General features: G+C 41.6%; 2 protein-coding genes across 2 annotated transcripts; both read right to left on the minus strand.

Moving 5' to 3' along the window:
- Positions 1-403: 403 nt before the first annotated feature.
- Positions 404-17,683, minus strand: LOC134038675 (zinc finger protein 271-like). The gene is made up of 4 exons (XM_062484207.1): positions 17,481-17,683; positions 8,753-9,925; positions 2,333-2,408; positions 404-1,932 (listed from the first exon to the last, which is right to left on the minus strand). Exons 2-4 carry the CDS (start codon positions 9,784-9,786, stop codon positions 772-774), a joined length of 2,271 nt encoding a protein of 756 aa, XP_062340191.1. The 5' UTR covers positions 9,787-9,925; positions 17,481-17,683; the 3' UTR covers positions 404-771.
- Positions 10,560-23,857, minus strand: LOC134036909 (zinc finger protein 658B-like). The gene is made up of 4 exons (XM_062482084.1): positions 23,753-23,857; positions 21,046-22,112; positions 17,425-17,431; positions 10,560-11,992 (listed from the first exon to the last, which is right to left on the minus strand). The coding sequence occupies exons 2-4, from the start codon at positions 21,935-21,937 to the stop codon at positions 11,101-11,103; spliced, it is 1,791 nt and encodes a 596-aa protein (XP_062338068.1). The 5' UTR covers positions 21,938-22,112; positions 23,753-23,857; the 3' UTR covers positions 10,560-11,100.
- Between the last annotated feature and the right edge of the window lie 684 nt (positions 23,858-24,541).

A 24,541-nucleotide genomic window follows, 5' to 3' on the forward strand; every position in this document is an offset into this window, starting at 1 on the left:
GACTATTTTACTGTTTAAATACTGGCTAGATAATATTTAAAGGGGATGGGTTACTTCAGTAGGTATAGCTGGAAGGTTATTAGCTACAATTAGTTTGCACTGCTGATTTCAAAGAATCAGAATTCGGTTTATTCGCCATGTATGTTATACAAACACGGAATTTACTGTGGCAGGGAGGTGCAAAACACTAAACATATACAGATCTTAAATTAAGTAAAAGTACAAAAGTTTAACTATTTCTAAGAACTAAACAATCTAAGAATACAACAATTTAAATATAAAATATATATAAAAATAAGAATAGAATGAGCAGCAGCGTGAGTATCCTTTATGGATGAAATGCTAGCTAGCTAACAGAACGACAATATAAAGTGGATACTTTCAGTGCAGATAGACAGAGAGAGTAGGTCAGATAACTTTATTTGTTTATCCCCTTTTAAATCACCTTTCAAATCAGTCTAAGGCCTTTACATTGATCAAATACAAGAAAGGTAACAGAGACTGGAACCAAGTGATGATAGGGAATTATGCGATTCAATGATAACACTGACAACATCATGAAACTATCAGCACTACAATATAGTAAATAACAATAAAAAAATAATGTGTGTGTGCTGTCATGTTGGACTGTATCTGGTGTCACTGCATGTGCTGTCATGTTGGACTGTATATCTGGTGTTACTGCATGTGCTGTCATGTTGGACTGTATATCTGGTGTTACTGCATGTGCTGTCCCAGTAGGTGCAGGCCAGTAGTTCTTCCAGCTGTGGGTCATACAGAAGTTCTCTCAGGTGGTGACTGCTGGGACAGCTTGGCCCTAGACATCACTGCTTTGATTTGTTTTTTATAGTGGATACGCAGGTGACTCTTCAGATTGCCATTTGTTTGACATGAATAGTCACAGTGTGGGCAGCTGTAGGGCTTCTCTCCAGTGTGGATCCTGCGGTGAGTTCTAAGATTGCCAGCCCGGTTAAATGTTTTACCACAGATGTCACAGCTGTGGGGCTTTTCTCCGGTGTGGATCCTGCGGTGAACTCTGACATCCCCCTTCAGGCTAAAGTTTTTATCACAGAGGTCACAGCTGTAGGGCTTTTCTCCAGTGTGGACCCTGCTGTGAGCTCTGAAATTGCCAATCTGGTTAAAGGTTTTCCCACAGAGGTCACAGCTGTAGGGCTTCTCTCCAGTGTGGATCATCATGTGCCTCTTCAACTCAGTAGAAGTAGAGAATAACTTATTGCAGCATTCACAGAAGTAAGGCTTCTCTCCAGTGTGTTTCCTTATGAGGTGAACTTTGAAACTGCTAGGTTTGCCGAAGGATTGACCACAGAGTTCACAGCTGTAGGGCTTCTCTCCGGTGTGGATCTTGCGATGAACTCTGAAATGGCCAACCTGGCTAAAGGATTTACTACAGAGGTCACAGCTGTATGGCTTCTCTCCAGTGTGCATCCTGTTGTGAACTCTGAAACTAGAAGAACGGCTAAAGGTTTTACTACAGAGGTCACAACTGTAGGGCTTTTCTCCAGTATGGATTCTGGTGTGAACTCTTAAACTGTCAGCCTGGCTAAAGTTTTTACCACAGAGGTCACAGATGTAGGGCTTCTCTCCAGTATGGATCCTGGTGTGAACTCTGAAACTAGAAGTATGGCTAAAGGTTTGACTACAGAGTTCACAGCTGTAGGGCTTTTCTCCAGTATGGATTCTGGTGTGAACTCTTAAACTGCCAGCATGAATAAAGCGTTTACCACAGATGTCACAGCTGTAAGGCTTTCCTCCAGTATGGATTCTGGTGTGAACTCTTAAACTGCCAGCATGGATAAAGCATTTACCACAGAGGTCACAGCTGTAGGGCTTCTCTCCAGTGTGGATCTTGCTGTGCTGCTTGAGGCTACTGGATGAGGAAAGGCTCTTCCCACAGGTGTCACACTGATGTGTCTCCATAACTCAGGGCTCTCTCTGTTCTCTGTCTGGTCTCTAGTCTCTGGAAGCTCTTTTCTGTGGTTAAGTCTCTCTGGAGCCTTAAGATGTCTTCTTTATTTAGTCTCCACCCACAATCAAGTATGATTGGCCAATAGGGGATCTGGAGGAAACAGTTCGAAGTTAATGAACATTCAGCCAAAAAATGAAATATCTTGTCCTTCATAATGTCCACTCTGCATATGTAATATTGATAATTTGGTGAGGAGTGTGTTTCTCAGGTTTATACTCCTTTACAAACTATTATAAACAACAGTTTTACACAATATGCAGAATATGCAACTTAATTAAATGTGATTGCATAGTTTTAAATCCAATAATAATAATAATGCAAGTTTCTCATCTGGAAAGGATTTACCACAGAGGTCAGCTCTGTGGAAGCCTGATAATGGTCATTCATTTCAGTCAGGTGCATGTGTGGAGCACGGAAACATCTAGAACATACAGGACAGCAGTCCACAGGGACCAGGATTGAACACCCCTGGTTCAGGGGGGGCGACATTGGGATTGGGCCACAGTGTCGCACTGAACACAGGAACATTCTTATTTTGCTTTCAATGGCATATTAATTTTCATTGCAAAAGGATAACCTTTGTTAATCGCATTAGTTCAATCGCGGTAGTCCACTGCACTCCGTTGGACTATAAAAAGGACACCTGCAAAATATTAACTTGTTGCCTGGTTCTCGAGTCGAGATATTAATGGGAAACTCACTGCAGACCAGAGGACCAATCAGAGTGAAGAAGCTGCAGACCAGACTGTCGCTTGTCTCCTGACTAGCTAGACTGCTGGATGTCCAGTTGGCTAATCTGGTCAGCCAAAATGCTAACAAGCTAATGTTGTTATTTCCTGTGCTGCTGTCTCGGAGGCGTTGTTGCCCTGTTCGAGTTCGCGCCGATTTTGTAAAACAGTGTTGTAGTTGGTAGAAAATTCTAAATCCTCAGAAAATGACATTCCAAATGTTAGCATGCATTTATAGGAAGCTGGCTGGATATGTTTTCGTATAAAGCTAAACGAACTAGCTAGTTAGCTTGGCTAGCCTGTACAGCTAGCTACGAACAGTCATGGCGTGCCAATGTTAATCAAACTACTAGCTTTACGCCCAACGTTGCGAAAACAGTTACGCCGCCACACTATTGATCCAGAGGAGCTTCGGCTGTGCTTAAAACTAAGCACAAACTCGCAAATCGTGGACACCACGATGCAAATAATAACTGATAGAATGGTGACCTCGATAGCCGTAACTGTAGCGACAAAGCTCCCTCTGCTTAAACATTTGTTCTTCTTCTTCCGCGTTAGATGGCAACTAGCGTTAGGGACCTTAATAAGGTGCATTACCGCCTCCTGTTGGAGTGAGGACCGAGTTATCTATCCCCGGATTTTCTAATCGTGTCTTTCAAATTTCAGAGTTTCCCACTTGTGAATTTTGAGTGTTTGATGCTAATAAGTGGCTTAATGAGACTCGAGGACATTAAACATAACCCATATATACCATTGTAGTGGTGGGTTTCATGTTAAGTTCCCAGTTTACAGTCAATTTGATACACTTATTTTACAGTACTTTTTTATTTTATGTGACGAGATGAAGTTGCACATTTCAAACACCAGGTAGCTCCAGAACTGTACATAAGGTGTGTTCGACATCCACTGCGGCTGCATGAAACGACCGGCGAGAGTTGCCGCTTGCCGTCGGGGAAGAGTTAAAACGCCACCTTAAAGTCTGACATTCCTGCTTCTCTGGTTTGCTGCGTTGACGTCAGTCATGGCCGATCAAGCGCTGTTTGCTTACTTTATCGCTGACGAACTACATGGTTGCAAATGTAATTGTTTTCGCATTAGAACTTGCACGAGACAGTGCACTGAAATTTGTCATTTTATGTATTGGGCTGTGTTAAACTCTTTCTCCAATCTGCAAATTGATAATACAACCAGAACTCAATAAAACTTCCATTAGTGAAGAGGCGGACTAAAACCCTTTCTTCAACAATAGTAGGCTATCGCAATCTGTCAATAAAGGCAAATATTTAATTCAATTGTACTGTTTGGTCCGGATTTGAGCATTGGCGAAACTGAAGGTGTCAGAATAAATACAAAACACGCGTAAAAATTGTCGTGTGTGAGTCTGGCCAATCATGAAATAGCTGTGTCGTCATTAGAACCCGCGTATGGAACGCTGAGTTAGTCAAATTTAAATAAATAAAAACTAGGTAAATAGATAAATACATAGGCTTCATAAATAAATATGGCTATGAAATAAATTATGAAATTAAAAAAGATGGCAATAAATATAGCATAATATAATTAGATAGCTGAATCCATTTACCTACATCAATAAATAAATAAATTTATTTATTTCAAAATGACGTTTTTGAAAAAACAACATTTATTTATTTCATGGGACTTTTATTTCCTAATGCCACATATATTTATTTTTGGAGACTTATTTCCTAACGCCACATATATTTCCGAGCACCACATTTATTTCTGTGCTGTATTTATTTCCAGTCTCACATGCAAACGAGAGGGGCGTGGTTACCTTCAGACCAACGCAGCTGCACAAGATCGAAGGCAGATAGGGACACCTAGATTCGGTAGATGATGGAAGACATTAGTCGTGTCAGCGATCGCATGCTGGCCCTTATAGATCAAATTGATCAGCATGGCTTGTCAGGATATATTATTTGGCAGTACTTGCACTTTTGAGGTTCATGTTTAATTGTAACATGATTAACTACATGATTAACTACAGGCACTTATTTGGCTTTTCACAATGTATGCTTCATGTTTTGGCTACCCGCAATGTTTGGGGTTATCTCGTTGTTATGATCAATGACCTATGCACTTTTGTAAAGCTCTCTCTTGGAAGTCGCTTTGGATAAAAGCGTCTGCTAAATGAAAATATGTAAATGAAAGTCGAATACACCTAATTGACACGACTTGAGGCGGAAGTAACATTCTCAAACGTCAAAACTGCGTGACTTTAGACAGGTGTCGTGCCAAGGCACTTATCCCCGCCAGGATTTGTATCCCCTGGCCGCGGGAGCGCGCGTGCACTCAGAGAAGCGGAGTTCAGGGGCGTTTCTACACGGGGGCCTACAGGGTCCAGTGCCCCTGTAAAAATGTCCCTTTACCCCCCCTGTGGCCCCCCCTGAGCTGACTGAATAAAAAAAATAATATCTTTTTTTCGTTTTTTTTTTACACGTTTTTCTTCTTCTAGTATTCATCATGAAACAAGGAAGGGACATTGCAGCCTTTTTTGCCCCAGTAAATAATTTTTTTGAGAAACATATCAAGGTATTGAGAGAGCTGAGGAGCTGGAAGAGGGAGAGCCAGAGCCGTTTGTATGATTTTAACCCTCGTGCTGCCTTCGGGTCACATGACCCAAAGGTTCATAACGAACCATCGTTGTGTTTACCCAATTTTACCCAATACAAAAACAAATTAAAATAATTTTCTTTTAACCTTTGCAATGTGGGGGGTCTGAGACAGCCCAACGGTTAAAAGAAAATGCTTCACTTTGTCTTTGTATGCGGTAAATCTGTCGCAATACGACGGTGGGTCACAATGACTGATGGGTCAGAATGACCCGAAGATAACACAAGGGTTAATGTAAAGCTAAATTAAAGTATTTAATGTTTAAATATAATTTGTTTCTGTTTTTTAATGTGCCCCTCTGATTAAACACTGGCCCCCCCTTGCCCCCCCCCCCCAGTAAAATCTGTCTAGAAGCGCCACTGGTGGAGTTTAACTGCTGCACTTCGAATTCACCTCTTAACCCTTGTGTTATCTTCGGGTCATTCTGACCCATCAGCCGTGTGACCCACCGTCGTATTGCGACAAATTTACCTCATACAAAAACAAAGTGAAGCATTTTCTTTTAACCGTTGGGCTGTCTCAGACCCCCCACATTGCAAAGGTTAAAAGAAAATTATTTTTATTAGTTTTTGTATTGGGTAAAACTGGGTAAACACAACGATGGTTCGTTATGAACCTTTGGGTCATGTGACCCGAAGGCAGCACGAGGGTTAAATGGAACAAATAGCAATGTGAAAGACTCAACATGGTTTTCCATGGTAACAATGGACTAATTTATCTACATAAATACGTTTATTTGTCTGTTACATTAAGGCGACGTGTGAATTGTTTAATGTGTCATTTAGTATTGTGGATTAAAAATATTCAGATTTATAAAACACAGCAAACCAAATAAAGTACATGATCCCACTCCAGTTATCCTTAGTAAATCTAACCTGGAAATTGAGCAGACGTGTGCGATCGTCTTGTCCGACCCATGTGATCATAACCACACTGTGTCCACCGCTGTCATTAGGTATGTTCGACTTCATGCAGCGCCGGCGTCGCCTGCAGCTGCCTGTAGCCCAGCTGACTTGAAGCAGCCAATGGCATTCTCAGCTTCAAGACATCCGGCTGCAGACGGCAGTCGGCGCCGCCGGCGTTGCATGAAGTCGAACACACCTAATGTGATCATGCCCACCGCTGTCAATGTGATCATGCCCACACTGTGTCCACCGCTGTCAATGTGATCACGCCCACACTGTGTCCACCGCTGTCAATGTGATCATGCCCACAGTGTGTCCACCGACCAATATATATTTTTGTCATTCAACCTCCCTTTCAAGAATTTCACTTTCACATTTGATGAAAAAAAAAAATAATTAGGGGCGTTTCAGTGACCTACAGGCAATTTTGGGTGTTATTTGGGTGGGACCATAGGCTAAAAAGAATGTAGCAAACTGTTTTGTATGATACTTGATGTTAATAGGTGAATTCTTTCACATCTAAAGGCCTAAATGGTAAGTTATTTTTTAATTAAAACAACCTTTTTTTGTCCTTCCAATGTCAGGATCAAATCATCTATTTTAACGTAAATGTACAAAACAATGAAGCGCAATGAACATTAAACGTAAGAAACAAGTTTGTTTAAAAATGATATTAACTACTTACTAACCGAACGGTCAAGGTTAGTAAGTTGTTTATTATATGGCATTTTTAGCTCTTTTCATTTAAAACATGTCGTTTTGTTCAGCTCTCAAGTCTTCTCACGGTGTGTTTCAGGTGTTGCCTACAGCGACCAATCTGAAATCTGAGCAACCAAACCTAGCAATCTGCCTAGGATAGCGCTTGTCGTTTTTCTCTGTGTTCACACTTTTCTGCTCTTTTAGAAAGTTAATAATTTCCTCGTCGATGTTGATGTCTTCATTGTCATCTGGATAGTAAAAGTCCTCGATATCGCTCATTTTGAAGATGACATCAGAGGGCAATAAGTATCCGTATCAGACCGCAGATGACGTCAGAGGGCAATAAGTATCAGTATCAGACCAGCGAGGAGGTCAATACGCAGCTGGCATGACTACCCATTAGCCAATCAGAACGCTCTTACTGTCGTTGCCATATAATAAGAATTATTATTACAATCAGGAATATTACACATTCATGAGCACGAGGGACATTCTATAATGAGAATAACATACTTCTTTAAACATGTCTAAAATTCAGTGTAATACAGTTTAGTGATGGATTCTTGTCACAAACCTTTGTCTCGTGCTCATTGCACGAAACAAACTTCACCTAATTTAGGTAACCTGTCACAAAACAACTAAGATAGAGAAAGTATCTCAGACAACTTTATTTGTATATCACTTTTCAAATCTGTTTTACAAAAGGCTTTAGATTTACCAACAAAGCTAACAGTACTTCAATATAGAGTAAAGATTGACAGATTCATCATATTTCAGTCTAGTCTGAAAAACAATAGCAAGTGATCACTTGGTGAAAGACACAGTAACCCTCTACGTCAGAACCTCCAAGATTATTTTAACCCTCGTGCTGCCTTTGGGTCACATGACCCAAAGGTTCATAATGAACCATCGTTGTGTTTACCCAATTTTACCCAATACAAAAACAAATTAAAATAATTTTCTTTTAACCTTTGCAATGTGGGGGGTCTGAGACAGCCCAACGGTTAAAAGAAAATGCTTCACTTTGTCTTCGTATGCGGTAAATCTGTCGCAATACGACGGTGGGTCACAATGACTGATGGGTCAGAATGACCCGAAGATAACACAAGGGTTAAACAACAAAAACTGAAATTTCAAATTGTTGAATCAAATTGCTTTAACCCTCGTGCTGCCTTCGGGTAACATGACCCAAAGGTTCATAACGAACCATCGTTGTGTTTACCCAATTTTACCCAATACAAAAACAAATAAAAATAATTTTCTTTTAACCTTCGCAATGTGGGGGGTCTGAGACAGCCCAACGGTTAAAAGAAAATGCTTCACTTTGTTTTTGTATGCGGTAAAGTTGTCGCAATACGACGGTGGGTCACAATGACTGATGGGTCAGAACGACCCGAAGATAACACAAGGGTTAAAACAGAAAGATGTCAGCCAGAGTTGACCAGGTTTCTACCCAGCCTGACACAGCTTCCCCTCCATCATTACAGGGGTAGATTATCTTTCCTGTGTCCTGTCATGTTGGACTGTAGATCTGGTGTTACTGCATGTCCTGTCATGTTGGACTGTAGATCTGGTGTTACTGCATGTGCTGTCATGTTGGACTGTAGATCTGGTGTTACTGCATGTGCTGTCCCAGTAGGTGCAGGCCAGTAGTTCTTCCAGCTGTGGGTCATACAGAAGTTCTCTCAGGTGGTGACTGCTGGGACAGCTTGGCCCCAGACATCACTGCTTTGGTTTGTTTTTATTGTGGATACGCAGGTGACCCTTCAATTGGCTATTTGTTTTACATGAAAAGTCACAGTGTGGGCAGCTGTAGGGCTTCTCCAGTGTGGATTCTGGTGTGAACTTTGAAATGGCTATGCTGACTGAAGGTTTTACCACAGAGGTTACAGTTGTAGGGCTTCTCTCCATGGTTGATCCTGCAGTGAACTCTAAGATGGCCAGCCTGGCTAAAGGTTTTACCACAGAGGTCACAGCTGTAAGGCTTCTCTCCTGTGTGGATTCTGCGGTGAACTGTGAATTCCCCTCTCTGTTTAAAGGTTTTATCACAGAGGTCACAGCTGTAGGGCTTCTCTCCAGTGTGGACCCTGCTGTGAGCTCTGAAATTGCCAATCTGGCTAAAGGTTTTCCCACAGAGGTCACAGCTGTAGGGCTTCTCTCCAGTGTGGATCATCATGTGCCTCTTCAACTCAGTAGAAGTAGAGAATAACTTATTGCAGCATTCACAGAAGTAGGGCTTCTCTCCAGTGTGTTTCCTTATGAGGTGAACTTTGAAACTGCTAGGTTTGCTGAAGGATTGACCACAGTGGTCACAGCTGTAGGGCTTCTCTCCGGTGTGGCTCTTGCGATGAACTCTGAAATGGCCAACCTGGCTAAAGGATTTACTACAGAGGTCACAGCTGTATGGCTTCTCTCCAGTGTGCATCCTGTTGTGAACTCTGAAACTAGAAGAACGGCTAAAGGTTTTACTACAGAGGTCACAACTGTAGGGCTTTTCTCCAGTATGGATTCTGGTGTGAACTCTTAAACTGTCAGCCTGGCTAAAGTTTTTACCACAAAGGTCACAGATGTAGGGCTTCTCTCCAGTATGGATCCTGGTGTGAACTCTGAAACTAGAAGAACGGCTAAAGGTTTGACCACAGAGGTCACAGCTGTAAGGCTTTTCTCCAGTATGGATTCTGGTGTGAACTCTTAAACTTCCAGCATGGATAAAGCGTTTACCACAGAGGTCACAGCTGTAGGGCTTCTCTCCAGTGTGGATCTTGCTGTGCTGCTTGAGGCTACTGGATGAGGAAAGGCTCTTCCCACAGGTGTCACACTGATGTGTCTCCATAACTCAGGGCTCTCTTTGTTCTCTGTCTGGTCTCTAGTCTCTGGAAGCTCGTTTCTCTGGTTGAGTCTCTCTGGAACCTTAAGATGTCTTCTTTGTTTAGTCTCCACCCACAATGAAGTATGATTGGCCAATAGGGGATCTGGAGGAAACAGTTCCAAGTTAATGAACATTCAGCCAAAAAATGAAATATTTTGTCCGTCATAATGTCCACTCTGTATATGTAATATTGATAATTTGGTGAGGAGTGTGTTTCTCAGGTTTATTTTGTCAGGAGAAACACAAAAAACTGTGATGACAACTGCATCTCCAGCAAACAACTGACAGTTGACAACTGTTTACAAACTATTATAAACAACAGTTTTACACAATATGCAAAATATGCAACTTGCATGTGTGGAGCACGGAAACATCTAGAACATACAGGACAACAGTCCACAAGGACCAGGATTGAACACCCCTGGTTCAGGGAGGGGCGACATTGGGATTGGGCCACAGTGTCGCACTGAACACAGGAACATTCTTATTTTGCTTTCAATGGCATATTACTTTTCATTGCAAATGGATAACCTTTCATTGCAAATGGATAACCTTTGTTAATCGCATTAGTTCAATCGCGGTAGCCCACTGCACTCCGTTGGACTACAAAAAGGACACCTGCAAAATATTAACTTGTTGCCTGGTTCTCGAGTCGAGATATTAATGGGAAACTCACTGCAGACCAATCAGAGTGAAGAAGCTGCAGACCAGCGGACCAATCAGACCAAAGCGGCGGCAAATACATTTTCATAATTTTATGTCGAAATGCTTATCCCAACAACATCACTCTGCGCTCTGTTGGAATATAAAGAAGACACTTGCGGAATATGAACTTTGCAGAGTGCCCTGTTCTTTCTCTGATCGTGGGAAACTAACCCCATTCTAATTTGTACATACACAGATTCCTGGAATTAATAGAGAGATAAATGATCCACCGAGACAGAGAGTAGGTCAGATAACTTTGTTTATCACCTTTTAAATCACCTTTCAAATCAGTCTAAGGCCTTTACATTGATCAAATACAAGAAAAGTAACAGAGACTGGAACCAAGTGATGATAGGGAATTATCCGAATCAATGAAAACACTAACAACATCACGAAACTGTCAGCACTACAAAATAGAAACAAAAATTAAAAAGAATGTGTGTGTGCCGTCATGTTGGACTGTAGATCTGGTGTTACTGCATGTGCTCTCCCAGTAGGTGCAGGCCAGTAGTTCTTCCAGCTGTGGGTCATACAGAAGTTCTCTCAGGTGGTGACTGCTGGGACAGCTTGGCCCTAGACATCACTGCTTTGGTTTGTTTTTTTATCATGGATACGCAGGTGACTCTTCAGATTGCCATTTGTTTGACATGAATAGTCACAGTGTGGGCAGCTGTAGGGCTTCTCTCCAGTGTGGATCCTGCGGTGAGTTCTAAGATTGCCAGCCCGGTTAAATGTTTTACCACAGATGTCACAGCTGTGGGGCTTTTCTCCGGTGTGGATCCTGCGGTGAACTCTGACATCCCCCTTCATGCTAAAGTTTTTATCACAGAGGTCACAGCTGTAGGGCTTCTCTCCAGTGTGAAAAGACATGTGGTTTTTCAGATTGCCTTGTGTGGTACAGCAATAGTCACACAGGTCACAGCTGTAGGGCTTCTCTCCAGTGTGGATCCTGCGGTGCTGCTTCAGTTCACCAGCGGTATAGAAAGTTTTAACACAGCAGTCACAGCTGTAGGGCTTCTCTCCAGTGTGTTTCCTGCGGTGAAGGCTGAAAGCAGTAGCAAGGCTAAAGGTTTTATCACAAAGGTCACAGCTGTAGGGCTTCTCCCCAGTATGTTTCCTGCGGTGAACTCTAAACTGGTCAGCCCGCCCAAAGGTTTTACCACAGATGTCACAGCTGTGGGGCTTTTCTCCGGTGTGGATCCTGCGGTGAACCCTGAAATCCCCCTTCATGCTAAAGGTTTTACCACAGATGTCACATCTGAAGGGCTTCTCCCCGGTATGTATCCTGCGGTGAGCTCTGGAATTGCTACCAGTTTTAAAGGTTTTCCCACATATGTCACAGCTGTAGGGCTTCTCTCCTGTGTGGATCCTGCTGTGAGATCTTAAACTGGCAGCCTGGCAAAAGGATTGACCACAGATGTCACAGCTGTAGGGCTTCTCCCCAGTGTGGGTCCTGCGGTGAAGTCTGTAAGAACCAGCCCGGCTAAAGGTTTTACCACAGAGGTCACAGCTGTAGGGCTTCTCCCCAGTGTGGATCGTCATGTGCTGCTTGAGGCTCCCAGATGAGGAAAGGATCTTCCCACAGGTGGCACAGAGATGTGTCTTCATAACTCTGGTTTCTCTTGGTTCTCTGTCTGGTCTCTCTGGGTCCTGTCTGGTGTCTAGTCTCTGGATGCTTGTTGCTCCCTGGTAGATCCTCTCTCTGTGGTCTCTCTGGTTGAGTCCACCCACGATCAAGTAAGATTGGCCAATAGGAGATCTGCAAGAAACAGTTCCAAGTGAATACAAACTTCCATTTGAATTTCTGAATCTATAATTGTTTTCAATATAATATTTTGAATCTGAATTTTACTGTTCAAATATGAGCAACCTGAATTTCCAAACGTGTAATTGTTTTTTTTTTACAAAACCAACAAATTCAGGTATGGTTTTTGAAGTAAAATATGTTGGTGCTATGAATTTTGTGGTGTTTAAATTTCAATATTAAGTATTCAATGCCTTTTAAAGTCAAAAAATTATGTCACGGATTTGCTTCCATACGCCACTCGTGAATTTTGAAGCTTTTACGTGTCTTTAAAAATACGGTTGCTAACAAGTGTCCTAAAGGAAACTGCAGAGGTTGTCGGAGACAATGCAAGTCCTCTTGTTAAGCAAACTACTCACTGTCCGTCTTTACAGCCTCTAGTTGAGTTTATACTTTCGTCTTGCAACGTTAAGTTCTTTGTTCGTTAGCTTGCTACATTGCATTCACATTTGTGTGGAGAATTAGCTCCACCTCTTTTACAGACTTGTGTCTAGAGAACGGATGGTAAGGTGGATAGACAGAAAAGGAAATGCTCCATTTTTTTCTTCCAATATTTATGTAGCTAATGTGACTTAATATTATGTAAGCTAATGTGACTCAAACATATCTTTAGTTTGATTTTAGTTTCCTGTCATTATTCTGTCAGAAACGCCTGTGTGGCTGTTAGGGGACTTTTTATCAAATGGCCCCAAAATGCTTTTTGGCATTCTATGCAAATAATACTGTTCTATGCAGGGGCACCACTGAGGTATCTAGGCCACCTGGATAATTTGTACAAAATCATACAGGAAAGTACCCAGAGTGCAAATTGCTGCTGGGTCCCATCTGCCCCCAACAGTTTTATTTTTATTTTAACATGTACAGTCGTGGCCATAGGTTTTTGCAATGACAAATGTTATGTTTTGCAAGGTAAATGCAAATGTTAAGTTTGCTGGTTCAGCATTTGAGGAAAATGTTTTTTAAATCTTTTTGGGGGGCAAAAATGTTCAATATATGCAAATAGTCCCCCCTTTTACAGCAGTCAATCTGCTCTTAAAATCCAATCAGAATGAATGAGTGATTTCACCTGGCTAGAACTAGTTCACACTTTCCCCTGTGCTGATGATATGACTTACTGAAATTATGTTAGCAGTCATTTTATGCCAAGGCCCAGCAAGCTTTGCAAAGACAAAATGTATGTCGCTCCCAAGCTTTTGGCCACGGCTGTATATCAAATTCACAGCAATGAAAATAAAGCACCCCCATTGTATTGTCTTGCTGCTAGTTAACTAGCCAGCATTTTATCTATAAAGAAACACCTTTGAAACAAGCTGTTTCAACTACCGTGTTATCACTCAACACTGCTCATTTGGCCGAATTTGCGCTGGAATAGGGATACCGTACGTAAATTATCTTGTGCTAAATGAAAGACTTTCCCCCCAAAAAATGTAAATAAGCTTAAATGCATTTTTCAGAAAAACTGGTTGACTAACTGCCAACTGAAATGCTGTCCAGCAAGTAGGCCTAGACTAAGTAAGACAAGGTTCATGGCTATCTAAGTTAGTAGGCTACCTAGCGAGAAGGTAACTTTTTGGTCCTGCTGGGCAGACTTCCTTCACTGACCTGATCAGATCTCATCTTCCTTCTGACACGTTGCTCCACTTCATCATTGCAGTTTGTTTTGGACCCGGTTGGTTTGGAAAAATGACTTATTCGTTGCATGTTTTCACTCGTAGTTTTTTTTCGCCTGTCTCGTTTGGACAGAAGTGAGGTGCCTGAGGTAACGCTGGAACCTCGATGTGACAGTTGAAGTTAGCTCTACCTACACTATACAACAGGCAACGTTACTTTGCTGCTATTGGCTGTAATCATACTAGTAACCATACATTTTTTTATCCAGTTCTGCAAATGTTCTCAGTCTAATATAGCGTTAGTTTGACAATGACAACAGATTAGCCAGCTACGTACCGAACAGTAGCTACGTACCGAACAGTAGCTACGTACAGAACAGTAGCTACGTACCGAACAGTAGCTACGTACAGAACAGTAGCTACGTACAGAACAGTAGCTACGTACAGAACAGTAGCTACGTACAGAACAGTAGCTATACTGGAGCAGGTGGAGCCATTTCTGTTGATCTTTGATGTATTTAGTTGAGAACGGGGCCTCCCACAGTTAAGTCCAGTGTCTGCATCTTTATTAGGGATGCACCGAGCCGACTTTTTCAGTCCCGATACCGATGCCTGGGCTTTGTGTATCTGTCGATACCCGATACCGTTGTTGAATTAATAATAAACTGTATACCTCCCACCTTATACCTTCCTTCCACCATGTGGAAGAGACTAAAGGTACCAGACTTTCCTAACTAAACATTACTTTCCTAACTAAGACAAAATAACAGATGTAATGTACTGAATTCCTATTTATTTGTCATTTAAAAAACACTTGTGCATTCAAAATTCGAAAATAGAATGTAATCAAACGTATTAAAATAAATAAAATGTAGCAGTAGAAACAAAATAGTGTATTGGTCAAACATACAATAGTAATCAAACAGTTACCAAACATTGTAAACATGTAAGAAAAAAAAAAAAAGGAATTCTTATTAGTTTGTTGTCGCTGGTGTGTGAACCATGGAAGTTTTTAGCTTGAAGCATTGCACCGTGCGGTGTACAGCTCGTGTCCAACCAGTGGACAGATACACTTAAAAGCAACATGGAGCGAGCCAAAAAGCAACATGGAGCGAGCCAAAGAGTCGGCTGTGTGGAGATATTTCACGCTTGCCACGCCAACTAGTTTTTCGGCTGTTTGCAATGTCCGCAAAGTAGAGCTAAATGTTTTGAGGGGTGGTGTTAGTACTGCAAAGTACAATACTACCAATTTAATCAAGCACATCCAAAAGCACAATGCTAGGAGCACGCCGAATTCCTGCAGCTCAACAACTGTACTATACTCGCTCATATGTGATCGTTCGAATGCGGGTCTCACAGCGTAACGTCGCATATGCAATTTCGAAAATTCCAACTGAATATTTTCCTATAGACAAAAACTGTGCGACAAACGCTGTATGGCTTCAATATGTACTAATGAGAAGGCTAACAGGTATCACTAGCATGCTAGTGCTACGAGTATTATGCTTGCTGTGGGGACCGTCGGAAATATTTAGAACTCCCGCATCTAAAGGTTTGGTTAACTCATGCTGCTGAAAAATAACATATGTGCTGCGGAAATGTTTTTATGGATCGGCCAGTGGATCTGTTAATTTTTCCGATCCCAGATCCAGCTATTATGTCAATATCGGGGCCGATATCCGATCGGTGCACCCCTAATCTTTATATGACAGGTCAATTAAATTAGCATTACCAGTATTTCAAAGAAAGTTCATACTGTGAAAGGCCTCTCACACCACCTCAATACAGACACATTGCGTCTGTATTGATGTGTAGGACCCTGGCTTGTCGACCACAAGGTCTGAGGAGATATCTTCAACAGTCATATGCCCACTAACAAACTGACCTTATCTATATTATTATTACTGACAACACTAGGTAGTTCACTTATATAAAATATATCTAATTAGAGCAATCAGCCTATATCACTTATTTACCCATAACATTTGGTCTCATGCCACCTAAAAGCAAAGCTCAAAACACGTGTCAGGGAAAACCTAAAGGTATGTCTTCAGATTTTTTTCTAATTTGCAGAGAATGGGTCAATGTTGCCGACATGTTGAAAAAGTTACAAAGGATTTTTTTTTTTTTATATATATATATAGACAGAGAGACACACACAGAGAGAGAGAGAGAGAGAGAGAGAGAGAGAGAGAGAGAGAGAGAGAGAGAGAGAGAGAGAGAGAGAGAGAGAGGAAAAAAAGGGTATTGAATAATATGGAGTCAGATGGCTGAGCGGTTAGGGAATCGGGCTAGTAATCCAAAGGTTGCTGGTTCGATTCCCTGGCTGTGCGAAATGACGTGTCCTTGGGCAAGGCACTTCACCCTACTTGCCTCGGGGAGAATGTCCCTGTACTTACTGTAAGTCGCTCTGGATAAGAGTCTGCTAAATTACTAAATGTAAATGTAATATAAAAATTGGATCCAAAAATTAAAAGTTCAGAAATTCAGGTTGCTAAAATTCAAACAGTAAAATTCAGATCCCAAAAGTTCGAACCAAAAAAATCTTGAGCCAAAAAATTCAGATTGCAACATCCCGGATACCAAGGTATTGCTTGCCTCAGACCGGACCTCTCTCCCCAGACCCCAGGCTGTGATTAGATGACTGATCTGCCTGCAGCTACACCTGGATGAGAGGGGCCTGCAATTGGACACTTGTCAGAGAAGTGAGATGGTTCGATTGCATTCAGACACGATTGCTTGACCTATAATTGGTATCCCGGATGTTGCAATCCAATTTTTTCGCCTCGAATTTGATAGGCTCTAATTTATTTAGGCTCCAATTTCTGATTTTTTTTTTACACTGACATAAATTCATATGTGAATTCGGTGTCGTTTATATGTCAATATTAAGTATTCAATGCCCTTTAAAATACCATACATTATGTCACTGATTTGTTTCCATACCAGGCGGCTCTTAGCTACATTCAGGCTAACTTAGGCTTCCTAAACATTAGATTCAATACGAAGTCTATTTATCTTGCAGTACAGTAGTGGGTTAGCTAGCCTTTACCAAACATGCTGTAATGCTGTAATCATGCTATAGCGCTTCATGCTGCACATGTGAACGGTAAAATAATAGTTTACAAAGCATGAAGAATGGCCTAACGTTACGTACCTTGTGAGACTCAACTTTCCGACGAACTCGCTGTATCTGAATAACATGAAATAACATTAACGTTACATTTAACTAGCTAGTACATCGTACTAAGATATAGCCTCTGAATTCTTAAAAACCACAACCTGTCTATGGAAGAAAGGCTACCATGCTTAATAACACTATGCACAAACATTTGGATGCAAATAGCAACGCATATTATTAGTAGACTACGGTAGAGCTAGCCTAGGGCTAACCTTTAGCTATATGCTAGCTGTAGTAGTAGGCTAACATTTGAAACAGTGCTCTGAACTTATCGACTTTTGAATATATCAACGTAAATGAACATCAAGGCTTATTTCGATAAATCTCACAAATTCCAGTGAGAGTTAAGCTTCATTACCGTAGTTTATTGGGTTCCCAGCTCAGTTACTACGGTAACTTCTGTCGCCTAGCATGCTCCGTTGCAAGCTAACTGCTGTATTTAGCTGTGTTACAAAGAAGTTCGCACATGCGGAAAAAAGAATCCCAACAGACAGTTCCATCAAGTGTCTTCTCGCTCTCGCAGCACCTTTGCTCTGTCCGTTTTCGAAAACAGAAAAATGTTTCTCACAATATGACCCAGCATGAATGTACTTGTTTGATCTCAAAAGAACGTATTAATTTAAATAAACATGTTAAGAATCATGAATACCACTTCACCTGTTTTCAATTTTTTTACTTGTGTTTGGCAATAAAAGTTAAATATCCCCATTGACCAAAAAGTAAACATCCATATTGACCAACCACCCCCCTGTATCGGCATGAAATGGTTTCTTCCTGCCTTAGCGCACTTATCACTGACGGTGTTTAGTTAAGAGTCAGTAGACGCACTAGTCGCCAGAAATAGTGATCACAATGTCGCCAAGTAAACATAAATCAGGTTTTCAAAAAAGGCCAGAGAAAAAAGAGAGAGGAAAGACAAAGCAGAGGTTTTTAATTGTCCATAGTGAAATAAGCTAGCTAGCTACACACTAGTGTTAGCCTACATTTTATCAACATTTAATCAGTACAGGGAAACGTTTAGCAAGATATTCATATTAAATCATTGTCCCGACTCCCTGCCCCTTTTAGCAGACTTAACAACAGATGAGTCAGCAGCACCCCAGTTTCCCCATAACTGTAGCTACCCCTCCCTGTCCCAGTGAAGAAGGTGAGCAACATTGTGTTAACGACATGCCAGTTAGCATCATTCCAGGGAGTCTGTGGGGATTTCTCTGTCTCTCTTGCTCTTTTTACCACAACAAAAAATATAAATAAATATTTATTAATGACAGAAATTCAAACAAATTATTTTCTCTCATTATGATCAGTATCATACACATCAGTATTATTATTTTTTAAACAACATACTGTCTGTACTGTACTGGATGCTGGACAGTTGGAAACAGTGAGTAGCTTATCTCAGCCTGCATGTAAGTTACAGACAATATACAAATAATTCAGTTTGATACGTTTATTTAGATTGAATTATGTCTGTTAAATGGCATCTATAGATACAGACTTTATTATTCCCATCATGAAGGGCAAATTGTTTGAGAAGCTTGCACACACACACACCAAAATAATCTATCAGATCTAATGTATGTAATCAAGTGGTGGTGATACAGAACTGTAGGTAATTTGGGTCAATGTTCTGTAGTGTTAGTGGCATTTATTGGTATATGGCATATTTTTATATATACTGTATATATCACAGTAAATATGTATATATCACATGCATTGTGTACATCCTACAGAGCCAGAGCCCTCTCAGGTAGAGCTAGAAGGAGGAAGACGTGTGGAAGCACAGGAAGAAGGGAAAGAAAGTTATAGTGATGATGAGGATGAGAGATGCATGGTGGAAGAAGACAGAAGTCATAAAAAGGATGTTGACCCAGGTTTGTGGCCAGCAGGTTTGACTGACAGGGACAGGGAGGCTTTTGTGAGGGCACTGGCCTGCAGAGATGATGATGATGTACACATGCAGACTTGCATGTACAAATCATCAGCAGTAAATATTGTACTAGTACTAGTATTGAACTACAAGAAGCAAGACAGTTGCAAGCCTTTAATCAGAGTTATGTAAAGCTTTTGATGTGACAGTTAGGTCCTAGAGATGTGGTGACAACAGCTGCGCAGAGGGGGCCAATTAGATCATGTCATGGGGCCTAAAATTCTTGGCGGCACCCCTGATCCCACCAGACCCAAGGGTCTTCAGAGACAGAGGTAATGAACTGTGCTTCCCTGACCAGTATGTGGAGGAAGTAGGCTACAGGTTCAGACCCTAACCCTAACCCGATATGTATATCATATAGTTTGTATTAGAAGATTCCAGTGAGGTAGGAGAGAAATATGTAAACTGCCCTGGCTGTTATCATCTGCGAAATAGGACAATAAACCCTTTGTTTCACAACCATCCAGTCTCATGACCCTTGACTTGCAAATGTAAATACAGAGTGTGCATCTATACCCTTCAACAATGGATAAAGATTAGTGTGCATTGAACCTGTCATCGGCAACATCATTTATGACGAATATTACACATTCATGGGCACAAGGGAAATTTTATGCTGAGAATAACATACTCATGTCAAAAATTGTAGTGAAATACAGTTTACAGTGATGTATTTTTGCCACTAACTTTTGTCTCATGCTCACAAGTAGTTTGGAAACAAACTTCACCCAATTTAGGTAACCTGTCACAAAACAACCAAGATAGAGAAAGTATTTCAGACAACTTTATTTGTATATCACTTTTCAAATCAGTTTTACAAAAGGCTTTAGATTTACCAACAAAGCTAACAGTTCTTCAATATAGAGTACAAATTGACAGATTCAACATATTCAGTCAGTATTGTCTGAAATATATTCAGTCTAGTCTGAAAAGCAATAGCAAGTGATCACTTGGTGAGAGACACAGCAACCGTCTACATCAGAACTCACCAGGTTCTGATGAGAGTTTCAACCCACATGTTCCTGTAGAGCTCTTATCATCACAGCATCACCTGACTATTTTAACCAACACAAACAGAACAACAAAAGATGGAAAATTCCAATTGCTTGAATCAAATTGCTTCAGAATAGAAAAGATGTCAGCCAGTGTTTACCAAGATTCTACCCAGTCTGACACAGCTTTCCCTCCATCATTACAGGGGTAGATTATCTTTCCTGTGTGCTGTCATGTTGGACTGTAGATCTGGTGTTACTGCATGTGCTGTCATGTTGGACTGTATATCTGGTGTTACTGCTGTTACATGTGCTGTCCCAGTAGGTGCAGGCCAGTAGTTCTTCCAGCTGTGGGTCATACAGAAGTTCTCTCAGGTGGTGACTGCTGGGACAGCTTGGCCCCAGACATCACTGCTTGGTTCAGTTTTCTATTGTGGATACGCAGGTGACTCTTCAGATTGCCATTTGTTTGACATGAATAGTCACAGCTTCTCACCTCTATGGATCCTGCTGTGCTTCTTCAGTCCACTAGAGGAAGAGAAGGCTTTATCACAGCACTCACATATATAGGGCTTCTCCCCATTGTGGGTCCTGCAGTGTTTCCTTTAGGATTATTTTTTTTAGCAGTGGGGGCATGTCTGTCCGAACAACCCCCCCCCCCCCCCCCCCGGACCAGGGTGGAGAACCACTGTGTTATACGACTTGCAGTTCTCAAGGACACACACGCAATCTCAACTGGCTCGTTATCGTCCGGACAGCGGCAGTCTCTTTTTACTTTCTCTCCCTTTTCTGCCGAGTGGCGCACGTGCCCGCTCGCGGTGTGAAGCGTGTGTCCGTGCTATTCTCTGACATGCACTCAATCACTGCTGATAGACGGCCTTTTGTACAGCCCTATGTCTGATACCGTGGCGGCAGAAATTGTGCCGTGGCGAGCCATCAACATAGAGGAAACACTGTGTAGGGCTTCTCTCCGGTATGGACCCTGCTGTGAACTCTGAAACTGGAAGCATGGATAAAGGTTTTACCACAGAGGTCACAGCTGTAGGGCTTCTCTCCAGTGTGGATCCTGCTGTGAACTTTGACATAGCTAGCATTGGTAAAGGTTTTACCACAGACGTCACAGCTGTAGGGCTTCTCCCCAGTATGGATTCTGGTGTGAATTCTTAAACTCTGGGGCTGATTAAAGTTTTTACCACAGACGTCACAGCTGTAGGGCTTCTCCCCAGTATGGATTCTGGTGTGAATTCTTAAACTCTCAGCCTTCCTAAAGTTTTTACCACAGAGGTCACAGGTGTAGGGCTTCTCTCCAGTGTGGATCCTGCTGTGGACGCTGAAACTAGAAGTGCAGCTAAAGGTTTGACCACAGAGGTCACAGCTGTAAGGCTTCTCTCCTGTGTGGATCCTGCTGTGAACTGTTAATTGGCCAGATTGTCTGAAGGTTTTACCACAGATGTCACAGGTGTAGGGCTTCTCTCCAGTGTGGATCCTGCTGTGAACGCTGAAACTAGAAGTGCAGCTAAAGGTTTGACCACAGAGGTCACAGCTGTAGGGCTTCTCTCCTGTGTGGATCCTGCTGTGAACTGTTAATTGGCCAGATTGTCTGAAGGTTTTACCACAGAGGTCACAGCTGTAGGGCTTCTCTCCTGTGTGGATCCTGCTGTGAACTGTTAATTGGCCAGAGTGACTAAAGGTTTTACCACAGAGGTCACAGCTGAAGGGCTTCGCTCCTGTGTGGATCCTGCTGTGAACTGTTAAATGGCCAGAGTGACAAAAGGTTTTACCACAGAGGTCACAGCTGTAGGGCTTCTCCCCAGTATGGATCATCATGTGCTGCTTGAGGCTCCTGGATGAGGAAAGGCTCTTCCCACAGGTGTCACACTGATGTGTCTCCATAACTCAGGTCTCTCTTTGTTCTCTGTCTGGTCTCTCTGGGTCCTGTCTGGTTTCTAGTCTCTGGAAGCTTGTTTCTCTCTGGTTGAGTCTCTGTAGTCTCTCTGTTGTTCTCTGGAAGAAGTCTCCCACTGTCTAGTCTCCACCCACGATCAAGTATGACTGGCCAACAGAGGATCTGGAGGAAACAGTTCCAAGTTAGTGAACATTCAGCCTTCACATAAACAGGAAATATTGATTTCAAATACAGATTTACCTGTTAAAGTACACTATAAGCTAACACACGCGATTATATAAATCACATTCAGCTCAACCAAGCAACAAGAGAAAACATTATGATTTCGCGCGTGCAAGGAAGGTGGAACAGGGGAACTGAATTCTCCAGAACACAGGTGTCATGACAAATTCACACCCCCTGCCAAAATCTAATCCCCCTGCTTGTGAACGCGTTGCTTCTGCATTGTTGCGACTCTCTTACTTTGACTTTGCTATTCACTTCGTAATCAATGTATCCTACATTTCGCTGTTCTTACTGAATGAATTGTTTTTTATTGGAGTCCTTTAAGACAACATTTAGTTGTTTTGTTATAGAAAAGAATTGTGGTTTGTTTGCGTGGGCGACACGTATAATGTGCAGTTCTCGAGTGTAGGCTATTCGTCTATACATTTGTTTATACAAAGTATACGCCCTTATCGCCCCACGTCTTATATTTTAAAGTGCGTTAAGTTTATCATCTAGCCCAGAGCTCCCCATACCATGGCCTGCGGGCCGAATATGCCCCGCTCACACATTTGGACCGGCACTCTGAACAATACCAGAGACATATTGACATTTTTATTTTAAATAGGCCTATATGTTTTAATCGTATATCTGTATTTGATAATGAAGGTTGGCTTTCAAATTAAAATGTCCCTTAGTTATTACCTATTAAAATGTACCTTAGTTATTAACTATAATTATTAACGTAATAATGCTCTTTTAATAGGCTATATATCCCTTGATATGTACGGATGTACGGTGCATAACAAAATAAACTAATCTAGCATAAATACATTTAAAATCATAATAAAATCTCCACAATAATACTGGTAGTCACTCCGGCCCATGTAATTTTCTGTTACAGACCGACCCGGCCCCACATTAAAGAAAGGAACTGATCTGGCCCTCGCAGAAAAAGGTTTGGGGACCCCTGACTTAGCCAAACGAGCAGGGGGGGTAGATTTTGGCAGGGGGTGTGAATTCGGCATGACACCGGATTCAAAATATTCGAGTCCCTGCATGTAATCAAACCTCCAATCACTATGCAGCAGGATGAGCACGTGGGAAGTAGGAAAAGAAAGAAAAAGTTCGAAAATTGGTGCAAACAGAAAAACAAAATATAGGGTTGTTTTTTGTTTTTTTGTTTGCTGGATTGAATGGAATAAATGAATGATCAGATACAGGGAACGAGTCCGTTACCCACCCCGTCAACTCCCATAGGCTATTTTATTTACATGGTTGTTGAAACGCCCATATTTTGTACATGTATGGTACAATTTAAAAACGTTAAAAATCTGCCAATACTATTAAACCATATACATTTTCTTATCGCACAAACAACCCGATTGTCCTCCCTACTAATATTAGTAAATTAGTAAAGCCGGCTTGCTAGCTAGCATACAACAAACGTGGTGATCTTAAAACTAAGATCAAATTCAGGACACAATAGTGCCATTAGCAAGGCATAACATATTACAGATCAGTTTTGCAACTTCGAACTACTACATAAAGTCTCAAAATAAATGTTAAAACCTGGCAAAACACTTAACTTTACGTACCTCTGGCATGATAAACAACTGTAGATTGAGCAAAGGGCACATTTCCACCCGTATGCAATAGGGTCTATTTGCAGCACTCTCTCCTCAGACCCCTGAAGCCGGAACCAGAGCCTGTTTAACCCTTGTGTTATCTTCGGGTCATTCTGACCCATCAGTCATTGTGACCCACCTTCGTATTGCGACAGATTTACCGCATACAAAGACAAAGTGAAGCATTTTCTTTTAACAGCTAGGCTGTCTCAGACCCCCCACATTGCAAAGGTTAAAAGAAAATTATTTTAATTTGTTTTTGTATTGGGTAAAATTGGGTAAACACAACGATGGTTCGTTATGAACCTTTGGGTCATGTGACCCGAAGGCAGCACGAGGGTTAAACCATGTTTAGAGGAACTGTTAACAATATTTCCATGTGCGTGTTATGCAAGCTTAACCCTTGTGTTATCTTCGGGTCATTCTGACCCATCAGTCGTTGTGACCCACCGTCGTATTGCGACAACTTTACTGCATACAAAAACAAAGTAAAGCAATTTTGTATTTTTGTAAGCATGCGTCAGACCCCCCACATTGCGAAGGTTAAAAGAAAATTATTTTTATTTGTTTTTGTATTGGGTAAAATTGGGTAAACACAACGATGGTTCGTTATGAACCTTTGGGTCATGTGACCCAAATGCAGCACAAGGGTTAAAGAATACTGTTGTACCATATATTATAAAGTGCAGAAAGATCCTCCCAAATGAAGTTAGACATGCTGGCTAGTAGTTAAACAGACTGACCGTTACCTCTACTCAG

The sequence above is a fragment of the Osmerus eperlanus genome, chromosome 2 (assembly GCF_963692335.1).
Source record: "Osmerus eperlanus chromosome 2, fOsmEpe2.1, whole genome shotgun sequence".
Classification (NCBI taxonomy): domain Eukaryota; kingdom Metazoa; phylum Chordata; class Actinopteri; order Osmeriformes; family Osmeridae; genus Osmerus; species Osmerus eperlanus.

Coding starts and splice junctions, on each gene's coding strand:
- LOC134038675 (XM_062484207.1), bottom strand. CDS start 9,786: ATGGAGACACATCAGTGTGACACCTGTGGGAAGAGCCTTTCCTCATCC. Junction 2,409..8,752: donor GCCCTACAGCTGCCCACACT/GTGACTTTTCAT, acceptor TGTATGTTCTAG/ATGTTTCCGTGCTCCACACA. Junction 1,933..2,332: donor CCACAGAGCTGACCTCTGTG/GTAAATCCTTTC, acceptor TGAGTTATGGAG/ACACATCAGTGTGACACCTG.
- LOC134036909 (XM_062482084.1), bottom strand. CDS start 21,937: ATGGAGACACATCAGTGTGACACCTGTGGGAAGAGCCTTTCCTCATCC.